This window comes from Macrobrachium nipponense, chromosome 6 (assembly GCF_015104395.2).
Source record: "Macrobrachium nipponense isolate FS-2020 chromosome 6, ASM1510439v2, whole genome shotgun sequence".
Taxonomy (NCBI): domain Eukaryota; kingdom Metazoa; phylum Arthropoda; class Malacostraca; order Decapoda; family Palaemonidae; genus Macrobrachium; species Macrobrachium nipponense.
In genome coordinates, this window is record NC_061108.1 from 18,183,601 (window position 1) to 18,196,934 (window position 13,334).

General features: G+C 34.6%; 1 protein-coding gene across 5 annotated transcripts in view; it reads left to right on the forward strand.

The window, feature by feature from the left end:
- Positions 1-121: 121 nt before the first annotated feature.
- Positions 122-13,334, forward strand: part of LOC135216043 (arf-GAP with dual PH domain-containing protein 1-like) — a 99,276-nt gene continuing 86,063 nt past the window's right edge. For all 5 annotated transcript variants that reach the window (XR_010314790.1, XR_010314789.1, XM_064251004.1 and 2 more), the window contains exon 1: positions 122-328. Coding sequence is in view for 3 of the 5 variants with exons in the window: in XM_064251004.1 (XP_064107074.1) it covers positions 247-328 (82 nt within the window). In the remaining 2 variants the exon portion in view is untranslated. The remainder of the gene's footprint in view (positions 329-13,334) is intronic.

Genomic DNA, 13,334 nt, shown 5'->3' on the forward strand with positions numbered 1-13,334 from the left:
CGGATTGAGTAAAGTAGTTAAAACGGAAGAAACTACCCTAAATAGTAAATAGTAAACAGGCAGCTGTCACAGGAACTCTCCCCTTCTCTCTCTCTCTTCTCTCTCTCCCGCTGAGTCTCAAAATATGCCAGTAGTATACTAGTGAACTCGGTGTGAAGTGCGTCGCCCAGTGCCACACTAGTGCCACAGACAAATTCATATATATTATATACCCATCTCTCACACGCACAGACGTTGACTTTCAATATGGGTGACAGGAACTCTCGTAGGATCGGTGAATTAGTGCGAATGGAAGGGAATAGCGAATGCGCCGATTGTGGTCTCACAAGTAAGATTGTAATTCATCAGCGGATTAAAGTGAAAATTCATTTTGGTTTCTTGCTCTGTGGTATATGAAGGGGTTTTAAGTGTCTTCTTTAAGTATGGGAGTGGCACGATGCCCCTGTGTACCGTAATTACCCCGATTCTTGGTAAAAACGGCCTCTGGGGAACGCTTGCCCTCAAGTGTATTTGTGTGTAGTATTAGGGTGTAGTCTAGCCTGAGCTTTCTCCTTGGCGAGTAGCTAAATTGATTTTGTTCTGCTATACGCCGTAGTAGTATAGCCATTTTTTTTTGTTTTATACAAAGGAAGTTCATTTACATAAATACCTATTTTTTTTCTCTCGAAATCTTTTGTCAAATGAGATACCTTGTATACCTATAATATAGATTAGTAGGTAGTTATAAAAGGCCAGACCTACCTAATCAGGGTGACCTTTTGCTTTCAGCTCGCAGCCTCTCCAATCTCTCAATGAAAGGATAGGCTGAACTTGAGTTACTACTTTTAATCATATCCAGACCCACTAGATCTAGACTTAGATTTTTAAAGGCTAGTATAGTGCCTCAGGACGAAGACTTATTCACCTAGTATAGTGCTTTTAAAGGCTAGTAGGTATAGTGCCTCAGGACGAAGACTTATTCACCGCCAGCTTCAGTTATAGAATCATTGTTTTCTCACTTATTTTTCAAATTACCTATCTCCTGATGTTATACATCAGTGGATTTACTTTTGTTGCAGATTACTAACCCATGATAAGATATGAAATAATTATAAAACACAGGCCAATATAAAAATAACTTGTGAAAACTATAAAATGTTTCGAACAATTTTTTTATTTTTAGATTGCTATACCTAGTAGTCTAGCCCACCGTGAAATACTGCCTGAAATCTACCATTACTTTAAATTCTTGTTCAAGAGGTAAAATTTTATATTAAAACGTCAACTGCCATATTCTAGCTCGCCACGGAATACCGGCATAGATCTGCCCAATGATTTTTATTCTAATACAAAGATTATTTTAAGCCAAAATGCGACCTCATCCGTTAAACACCCATGAGAATAGGCTGTATAGAAATACCTATACTCTGTTTTTTTTCATCTGTCCATCCGCCTGTGGTGTTTTTGTATGGTAACACTGCGTCCCGGGCTTTATATAGTTACATTCAGCTTACATTCAACGATTATAATAATATCCTATTTCGAATATTAACGGTGTAATTCGCATACAGTAAATTATTGAAACACTTTTCAGTTGCAAATGTACACCCAGATATCCTTTTATTTACCTAAAACTTACACATAGCGTAACTATCTAAAGCCCGGGACGCAGTGTTACCATACAAAAACACCACAGGCGGATGGACAGATGGAAAAAAACAGAGTATAGTGTTTATTTATTGATTGAATGGGTGTGTAGGTGAAGTAGTGTATTATGACCATCATGCATGCTAATCTGAATGCCAGTATGTATTACTACCTACTTGCTAAGGTAAATCTAAGTAATAACTCCGTGTCTGGTATTTCTTTGGAAATTACGGTTTCCTGTAGTACTATTTGGGTTGCTTATTAAGAATTTACCTTTATTTTTGGGGGTTCTACTGTAATTAACCCCCGGGGCTAGTACTTAACACAGCGGAATACATTTGACGTCCCAGTCTCTAGTGGCTTTCATATTCGTGGGACCGTTCCTTGCAGTCCGTGCGGAGTTATTGCGTAGAATTACCCTTGCTAAATACCTAAGAAAAAGAAATTATAAATTAACACAAAGCTTTTTGTAGTAGTATTTACATTTAAGTATCACAGGGATTTCTTAATTCATTATTCATTGTCTTCACATTTCATCTTAAGGCACCATTTTGCCATAAAATAGGCTAGTGGTACAATTCAGGACTTCTCATGAAGGACGTTGCATATTTTGCAGGTTCGTAGACTCAAAAATATAAAGCATACCTTATGGGATGTGAATTTTTATTTGAAATTTGTATAGCCTACTTACTGACCCTATGTCTTTTAAAAAAGTTAAATTTCTTACTGAAACTGTTTTGTGGCACATCATAGACTACAACCCTCTAAATTTTGTGCCTCCAGCAGCACCGTAGGGTAAACGACCAAGCGGCGACACGACGGCCACCTCTCTTGGATTGCGGCCACTTCCCAAAAAGCACTTGAATTATGCCATTATTTTGCAATTTAGGAGAAAACACTTACTTCGAGAGGAGAGCAGAGGTGAGAGTAGAGGACTTGGTGTGCTGCCTGCATGGGCCACAACTCTTGACTGATAATCATGGCAGCAAATTAAAGTCTTTTTCAGCAAGGTCACCGCGTTTCGGCAGAGGTGGCTGCTGTGTTGCCACTCGGTCATTTACCCTATATCACTGTCATCTGCGCTTGAAATACATTTATCTATCTATGTCGTTATCGTTTCACAAAATCTGTATTTTGTGGAAAGTCATGAACATCATCATGAAATGCCATTATCTCGAAAAGAGCAAAAAAAAAAAAAAAGTTTATATCTTAAAAAATGTGTGCCAGTACTCAATGCTCATGAATTTTAGTTGGCAAAAGCTCCCTAGCATGCTTCCTCCCCCTCCCCTCGTTTCTGAAGAAAAGTTTACAATTTTGCTATTTCTATCCTTAAAATCAAGAAAAATCTGGTACCTTTCATTTCAACAGTGATCTGTATGGTTGGTGAGACAAAATGTTATTCAAGCCAAACTAAAGGGCTGTACTAAGGTTAACGCGACATTCTAAAATAAAGCATCTCTAATATCGAAATTGTAAATCGTCATTGTTAGCAATGCATAGTGCCTCGGTTAAAAGGAAATTCTATGAATATGCTATACAAGAATCAGGCTAGCATACTATGATCAGTCCATTGGATTTTGATTATAAAATTCTATCAGCCAGCCTACATCAGTATCAAAAGTGTTAATGATAGTGACCAAATTAATCACCAGAGGCTCCCCAAAAAATTCTTTATATCTTAGATAATTTTGAATAAAATCTTTTAGTACCTACTTGTATATTGCCGAGTAGTCCAAGGAGAAAGAGCAATTTGGAGGTGGTAAAGTGTGTTGTTTGAATCAGGTTTTTGTTTGTTTATTTGAGTGATTTTGAGTAATTGAAAACTTGTGCTATGGCTGTGATGTGATATGGAGAATACTGATGATGTTGACTGGTAGGTACATATTTCTTGTATAACAGGCAGAGGTTACGAAGGAGTTGATGCTTATGGGATATGTACTAGACAGGAGAGTGACTATTTGGTATCAAAGTCAGCCTTGATACACCAGTGTTATAGCCCCAAAGTTAATTGAATTTTCTAGGCCATAAAATATTGGTGCAAGTTTGTGGATTAAGCAAAAGAGATTATGAACAGAATATGAAGGAACTGACACCTGCAATCTGTTTAAGTGTTTTTGATAGGAAAACTTTTTTTTAGTAAATGTTTGGAAGACTGTGGTTATGCGCATCAGTCTGTTGCTGTAGAATTTGGGAATGGGTGGATTTCTATTTCAAAATTCAATTAATTAGGGTAATTCAGTGTCAAAATTATTAATGGTAGTGACCAGATTAATTGCCAGAAGCACTTAAAATTCTCTGAATGCAATGTTTGATAGATTCTGAATTTCCTATATGATTAGCTTATTGTAATTTGCAAATTAGCTTAAATTAAATGTGGACAGACTCTTGAGTTTAGTTTAACCCGCAGCTGTGTTAAAGGTGAGGATGATAACTATAAAATTTGAAGTTTGTATGTTTGATGAGATGAAGAAAATACATTGAAGGACAAATATAGGTGAAGTAAGGAAGAGAAGGGTTTTACTTGTGAGTTATGTAGAGATTAGAGATAGAACAGAAATATTTTAGAGGGTTACATGGATGAGAGGATACTGTACAGTAATAGGTTGCTGAAAACAGTGTATATTTATAGTAATTGGAAGTCTTGGGAATCTGGTAGAGACGGAGACCAAGAATGTGTCAGTTTGGTAGGGTAGAGAAGGTGTTGAAATAGAAGGCTTGAATATCCAAAAGGCATGAAAGCACTGTATGTTTTAAGGTTGATCTTGATTGGCTCATTGTTTAGATTGGTCAGTGACTTATGAAAGATCTTTTGTTTAGGTAGGTCATTATGAAACTTGATAGTGTAAATTTCTTATATGTGACTTACCCAGTAATTATATAACTTGAGTAACTCTAAGCTATATAATTACTGGGTAAGTCACATATAAGAAATTTACACTATCAAGTTTCAAGTAACTCTAAGCTATATAATTACTTAAGTACTATATACAAAATCTAATTTTAATATAAAAATATTTTTTGCATGGTAGTTTCTAAAATTCTTCAGCAGTTGAATTAACAGTGCGGTAATTACAGGTACTGTAGTAGTAGTACATACTTGTCTGCTTTATCTGTAGAGTCATGGCTTATTATGTGAAACCTCATATTAGTAGAAAAAATTAATATAGCTTCCACATACAGTATATGTAGCCATACTGTACTGTATAAAACCTAAATGAAGTCAGCCAAAAACTGCAATTAGTAACCCAGCAATCTTCCACATGAGAAAAGAGGTAAAAGTCCTGTTAAGCAAAGGGGTACATTGCTTTTAAGTTGAATGGAGAAGAGAAGCAAAATACTGTTCTTTACTAAATAGAATAACAAAGATAAAAGAAACACCTATAACTTAGCAAGGAAGCCTATCCCTTAATTTTATTGTAAAAGTAATGAAAGACCTCTGATAGTACTGTGTTATGTAATACGCATGAGGAGAATATGGATGCTGATGCTTTGTGAATAAGTAACAAGCACCAAAGGCAACAGCAGAAATAATCTAGACATCACGTGAATGATGAGTAAGCAGGAAAATTGCAGTAATAGTGTAAAGAAGTGGTCCCCAAATGTTGTGAAGTTGCTGCCGACCTGGCCCTCAGGCTACATCCAATTGTCTTACCCTCACTATGCAGACAAACCCTCCATTTTTTTTTTTATCTACTTTAGATTCAGAACAATTATGGACACTGTAAACAGGTGGTAGGTGTTTCACAAATGAAACTTTAGTAAACAAAAAATTAGCAAAATGGGAGGGTAAATATGTATACATCTCACCTGTTTCCTGCTGTCTTTACTTTGAAAACTGATGTCATGTTTCAAACAAATAACTGGACTTAAGGCTACACCTAATAAGAAAGGAAACCATTGCTTAGATTTTGTAAAAGAAAAACATGATCCCACTCTGCTGTATGCAACCTGCCTCCATTTCCTTATTGACCTGTTGATCCTTCCACTCTCCCTTCAGGGTATGCCTACTATGGGAGTCACTAGTCTAAATCATAATTGAATACCTTTGTGTGTGTGACTTGACATTCCTAAATTAATTTGACATTAAATGGAAGATGATGGGAGCAATATGTACTGTATTGTGAATACGTATATCATTTAAAGGTCATTGATGAATGTGAAGTGAAAAATATTCCACAAGAGTAACAACAGCATAGATGAAGGGATTTTTGAGTTTTTGTTCAAAAGATTAGCCTTTATATGTGCAAAAACCACAAATAGTAACATGAATAAAATTGGGTAGCAAAGAAAGATATACTTTCATATTTACCTGAATAACATTGGGACAAAACAAGGTGCTGTTATATTTGTAAACGGCAGAAAGAAAGGACTTGAGTCAATTGGAGTCAGGATAAAATGTATGAGTTTTGGGCAAGATTAAATCTCACTAATATAACTTGACACATATGATTGTTCTCTATTTTTATTATTGGATGTATAGCATATTAAATTTTATTCATCTGAGAAGCCATAAATTCCATTTTTATGGAAATGCTACTAAAACGTTATTTCAAAATCTTTAGGGATCTTCCCCAAACTTGGATTTTATCATCTGAATGTACTACTACTCTCAAGCTCAGATTTGTGGAAAGTTATTACTTAGGTTGCTCCTGGGTTTGAACAAATACATAAAGAGAAATTGACTGTTTGGGTGTCACTTGACAATGAAATACAAATGGTGATCGGAAAGAAAGTATCAGGAAACAAAGTATAACGGTAAAAAAGTAACAACTTATGCTAGGAAAAAAGGCAACTGAAAAAAAGTAATTATTTCTTGTATGTAGGAAAAAAATAGCATTGTTTTTTGTATTTAGGAATAAAAGTAACATCTTTCACATTTACATACTCATACCATAAAAAGACTAAAAAAAACATGTAGATTTGGAACTATTGACCTATGTCAATATATATTTATTTTAATGAAGAACTCGGGTTATACATATATTATGTCCAATGCCTTCTAAAAATTCTGAGATGGTCTTTCTTCCTTCCATTCTGTCATTGCAAAGATGATGATGTTGCTTCTACATTTGAATGGCCTTTCTGCTGTTCTTTTCTCAAAAAGAATGAAAATGGTTTATAGTGCTGAGTTCATAGTTTTTAGGTCAATGGTATAACATGAGGTATTATGCATCTTGTCATTTATTAATTCTTGTTACTATCTTTGCATTTAAAGTTTGCTTCTTTAAGTCAGTTTAATTGGAGGGGTTGCTGTGGTAGTGTTTAACACTCGCCCCAGTTTTATACCGACACCTTTTATATAGGTGAGCGAGTCAGAGGCTTCTGACATGTCCAATTTAGCAGTTCTCTGGTATTATAGCAATATTTTACTAGAAATAGTGCTAAAGCAGACATATTTCACGGGAGCGACACGGCTTCCTCGCCCAGAAATAGATTTTTCCTACGTCAAAATCCCTTTTATATGATTTGTGATTTAGTGTCTATATTAATAGAATAAAAAGCAAACAGAAAATACCCACACCTTGGTGTCACATGAGTATAATAAATAGGTTAATAGGTTTTAATCTAAGGGTTTTTTTTATTTTTATTTTTTTTCTTAGTACGATGAGGCCTCTGGAGAGTTTCCATAGCCATAAAATTTGATGCACTTATAAAGGCTTTACAACAAAATTATTGTATACTGTATTTTATTCATCAAAAAAGTAGTAAGGTATTGTTATTGTTCTAGCATAATTTTCCTAACCCTTAAGAGCTGGGCTAAAAAAACAATATGCAGTACCCTAGACTGGGCAAACTTTGAGTTTGGCCGATTTAAGAAAAAAAATAAATCAATAGAAAGAGGGAGACATGCAAATGCACAGTGTAAGAAAAAAATAAAGAAAAAATTCCCCCTACCTTCCAAGGGAAGTTGAAAGTGAATAGTACATGTTCTATTTACAACCCCTTTTTGGGCCTCTTTTACCACACAATCATAACTTTTACCAAGTTTTACTTGTTTTTTCTATTAATTTATTTTATTTTATTTTGTAAAACAATTACAGCTCACTATATCATAACAGATAACTAAAATAAGTAAGAAATTCTGAGTAATATATATTTTTTGTAAAATATTTACGTAAGTTTACCGAGATAATAGATGCAGTACCTTTTTTGGATTACTGTATGCATGTTTTTTCTAATATTTCTTTGTAGTACTTTTCTTTGCAGAATTAGAATTATAACTGACATACTATCATAAAACCAACAAGAACCCCGGGTTATATTTATGAGTAAATAGTGTATAAAAAGACATCATTTGAGAAATGCCTCATGAGACTTCCACAATCGATGAGCCGAGCCAGCCTAAAAGTTGCTATTAGTATTATTTGTTCAAACTGTAAGGTGCCAAATCTTGTATATATATGTATATTTCCCAGACTTGACCACAAAGCTATATGTGAACTTATATGTACTGTTTTACATGTCCACAAGAGGTTAATGGTCAGTCATTATTTATGACCAGTGAGATACTGCAGTATCAAAAGATTTAGAGCTGCGTGCAATAAAAACTTGTGGTTTCCAATGTCCATGGACATATTGCTGATGTTCAAATAAGTATTTTCAGTTGTTAGTACGAAACACTTCTAAACCTGTGGAAGTGTATCCTACTTGATTTGGCCACTAGTATTGAACAGCTTGAAGCATAATAATGTTGAGGCCCACAATGTACTTAATGCTCATCACATAGCTTCATAGTGTTTGTCAGTTCCTCTTTTCATTTGCTGTAATTCATTTAATGTACAATAACAACACTGTATGAAGTATTACTTATAATATCACACCCAGAAACTGAACTGTCTTGAATGTATGAAGCCATTAATAAATACAGTGCTACTTAGGATTACTAAGTATGGGCATTGTTATTTGCTTGCACCATTTGTCATTTTTTGTAACTAGGCTGTACATTATAGACTTCATACATCTTTTTATTGTTATTTTACATAATTATGTACATATACATAGTTTGGATTTTGTGAGACTTTTTCTTCTGGTCTTCATATGGCTTACATTGCTTTACTTGTAATTTTAGTGTGGTAGTTAGAACTATATAATGCATGGAAAAAGATTTTCTAGTGAAGCTTTGATCACATATGTTCTATAAACTACTTTATTGCATAGTGTGGTTATTGATATTGGGAGTGGAAGTGATGTCCGCATTGAGTTTTAAAAATGAATTGGCATTCACTCTTGATTAGCACAGAGCATGCGAAATGTTGAGGAGTTTGCATGTGTTATTTTAAGACAGGTAATGCAGAATAGTACATTATTTGTTTGGTCATGTAGAATAGTACATTATTTGTTTGGTCTTGCAGAATAGTGCATTATTTGTTTGGTTCATTATTTGCGAGTTATTTTACTGTGCTGCTTTTTCATTAAACAGAAATTCTGACTAAATAGGGATGAATAATATACTACTATAAATTATACATATTGGGTATAGTTTAGGTAAGCTGCGATACCTGAAAACCATTGAAAACCGTAAGACATTTGATAAAGTAAATTAATTTTAATGCTAATACTTTAATAATATACTATGATTATATTTTAGTAGACTCAAAACAGTCAAGATACAATACGTAGTAGTGAACTGTGGTAAGTTTTGATGTGCTTATTCATGCTATGCCCTTAAATAACAAGAGAATATTGGAGTTTAGTCTATAAATATTTTTTTGTGGGTTCAAGTTGAGACTTCCATTGTTTATTATAAAAGGGGAAAGATGCTAAAATATTGTATATTTAGAACTTTTTATCTTACGTGTATGTACTCAGGTGTAATTAGTGAAAAGGCTGTGGAGTGTTGCAGAATAAAAGAAGTTACTGTATTAGTAAAGCGAACCTAGATAGGGAAACAATTTATTAATGTCAGATTACAAATGATTTGATATTTTGATAGCTGTATTAAAGGCTTATGACATATTATACATACAGCATAAATTTTCTGTAATACTACTTATACGTACAGGCAGTCCCCGGGTTACGACGGGGGTTCCGTTCTTGAGGCGCGTCGTAAGCCGAAAATCGTCGTAAGCCGGAACGATACTTGGAAATATGCCTTAAACTAAGAAAAAGTTAGAGAGACCTTACCTGTGTGACATGCAAGTATTGCATGATGTGTAGTGTGGTTATTTCAATGCCAAAGGATGGTTCTTGAAGGTATAATTCTTTATTAAACTCTTGTGACACTATAGAGCACAATCTTGAAGTACTATTACCAAGTCCTTAGTTGACTTTAATATATGTACGTACACTAATATGTAGTACTACACTTAATCCTTAGGTTAGATTATACACTAAACACTATTACACTGTAGTAGTACACTAATCCTTTGGTAGTACATCCTGGAGTACACAAAAATCCCAGTCTGGTAGCTCTGAAAGGTAAAAGTATAACACAATTAGTACAAAATACTACACAAAGTCCTGAATGCAATATGTAAATTATAGATATCAAGAGTAAAAGAGTTAATGTATGTTAATTAATTCCTTACTTTTAGTTTATAATTCCTTACTTTGAGTTATATCAAGAGTAAAAAAGTTAATGTATGTGAATTAATTCCTTACTTTTAGTTTAAATTTGTCGTTCAACGTAACCTTGGATGCACAAAGTCTTATGTGGCCCCATACCCTACATCAATCAGAGTGTTCTGGAATGTAACACAAATAATTATGTCACATGTAAGTACTCTATGCATAGTAAGTTACATACAGTATGGTGCCACCATACAGTGGTTTAATATCACATATATAACATGTTCTACAAAACTTAGTTAATGTATGTTAATTATTCCTTACTTTTTAGTTAAATTTGTCGTTCAACGTAACCCTGGATGCACAAAGTCTTATGTGGCCCATAGCCTACATCATTCAGGGTTCTGGAATGTACAAAAGATAATTTTTGTCAGTAAGTTACTCTATGCATAGTAAGTTACATACAGTAATATGCACCATACAGTGGTTTAATATCAACTGGTATGCATGTTTTAAATGATTGGTCCCCTACACCCCCCTGTTTTTCAAGCAATGGAAAGTGTATGTAATTCCCATGAAAGGGACAACCTTTTGAAATCCACCTTTGTTATCCCATGTGAGAGATCTTGGTCACTTATTTTTTAGTATAAAAACTTACTTAATGTATGTTAATTACTACTATGTATAATTCCTTACCTTTAGTACTGTAGTAGTTTACTGTTGTCGTGCTATGTTATGTAGTAGTAGTAGTAACCCTGGACAAAGTTTTATGTGGCCCCATAGCCTGCATCATGGAGGGGGTCCTGGTTTTCTGGAATGTACCAAAAAAGTATCAAAGTTAAGTCATGTATGTATGTTTAGTAAGTTACATACAGTAACCATACGTACAGTGGTTTATAACATGTATGTACATAATCAAACTTGGTTGGAAATTCCTGTAAAAAAAAGTTATGTACATATGTAATACTACTGTATGTCAAAAAACCTTACTGTTCATACTTTGTTACACTACATGTTACATTTGATACGTATACTTTCCTGAAGGGTTTTTTCCATCCAAAAATGGTGCTTCTACTTGTAGTTATCCCTTGATGACACTTGTAGTAATTTGTTAGTAACAACCTGGAGTTGTGTGAAAAATGTTGGTTCTGGAAGGAAAAAGTAACAAAATTAGTGTACAAAATATACACTACAGAAAGTTGTGAATGCAATATGTTAATTACTGTAGATATCAGAGTACTAAAAGAGTTAATGTATGTTAATTAATTCCTTACTTTTAGTTTAAAGTTGTCGTTCAATGTAACCCTGGATGGACAAAGTCTTATGTGGCCCCATAGCCTACATCATTCAGGGGACACTGGAATGTACAAAAAATAATTTTGTCAGTAAGTCCTCTATGCAGAGTAAGTTACATACAGTAATATGCACCATACAGTGGTTTAATATCACATATAACATGTAGTATAAAACTTAATTTAGAAATTCCTTACATAACTTACCAACTTTTAGTGAGTCTCAAAGCTGTTACCTAGGTTGTGGGAGATGGAGGTGGAGGTGTAGAGCATTCATGATAAGGATGCATTCCAAACCTAACTTCAGTGTGCTTTATCACAGATAACAGGCTAGGATGATGGGCAGTCTGGAATGAAGAATTAATATTAAAGGACAGTATGTAACCACTTAGGTGTACAAAATTTATTGTACGTATGCAAACATTAAACACAACTGAGAATTCCTTACCTTCAGCAAAATGAAGACATGTAGGCTATGTAGAGGTCTGGTTTATGTAAGTCACAGGTGCATGCCAGTCTGGAATGATAATGTAATACATATGATTATAGTATGTATGTTACATACATAACATGGTTATTACATATTTAATAATAAAACATTAATAAAAAAAATGTCCTTACTAAATTCTAGTGGTTGGCTTGCTTACTGGGATGGGCATATGGTAGATGAGTGGGTGGCTGGGCTATGGAGTGGGATGGGCAGGTGCTTGGGAGTCTGGAATGATAAAAAATATATAAAATGATAGTTACTACTGTAACTACTGCACATGTTATTACTGTTTGACATATGTAGTGTGTAATACGTATGTACAATATAAAAAATGAAGAATTCTTTTACGCCTGAAGGAATGGGAGTAGGTGAGACTAACTCGTATCAACTGATTTGGGCTCTGGAGAGGTGATACTAACTCGTATCAACTGATGAGGGAACATCTAGATCTGGAAAGAATGATAGGGTACATAAATATATAAGGTGGATGTAACTGTAGCATATGTACACTTTTAATAAAATTTCTATTAGCAATTTATAAAACATTTTATACAAATTTGTTAAGGATTCCTTACCTGATGAATAGGGCGAGGCATCAAAACCATGGAAAGGCTCAGGGTCATCTGGGTCGCTGTCACTATCAAAGGGTCTGAAATGAAAAAAAAAAAAATAATAAGGTTATGCAACATCAAACACATTGTACCACTATGTAAGTTAGTGTACGTATGTATGTAGGGTGTAAACAATTTCCAACATGAAAATGAGAAAAATGAAATTGCTTACCTGATTGTAGTAGTACAGGTGGACGGGCTGCTACAGAGGGTCCAGGTACAGGGGGATCTGGAACTGTCACAGGTAGTACAGGGAGATCTGGAACTGTCACAGGTAGTACAGGGAGATCTGGAACTGTCACAGGTAGTACAGGGGGATCTGGAACTGTCACCACTTCTGCAATAAAAATTACAAATGATGAAAATTAATGAATTATTACAATTTACTCTTACATTTAGTTGTTACATTAAAAAATTAACACATTTTAATATGTACACTATGTAAACACATAAATTAAGTAAAACAGTAAGAATTCCTTACCAGGACTAGGAGTGGGAGGTGGTGGTACTGGAGACTTGTGAAAGAAAGTGTCAAGCCTGGACTGCACACTTCTCTTCGTCTGCTTCTCCTTCAGGGTCTCCTTGTAGAAAGTTACTAAGTCTCAACATTCCACGTTTTATTTTGTCAAACCTGGCAACGTTAGGGTCTTCTGCCTCAAAAGAAGCCAAGGCTCTCTCCAGATGAGTAAAACCCTCTGACAAGCCTTTCACAGTTAATGACCTGGGTTTTGGCTCTGGTGCTGCCTCCTCTTCCTCAATCATTTGCTGTTCAAGTTCAAGTAAGTCCTCTGCAGACAATTCCTCTCC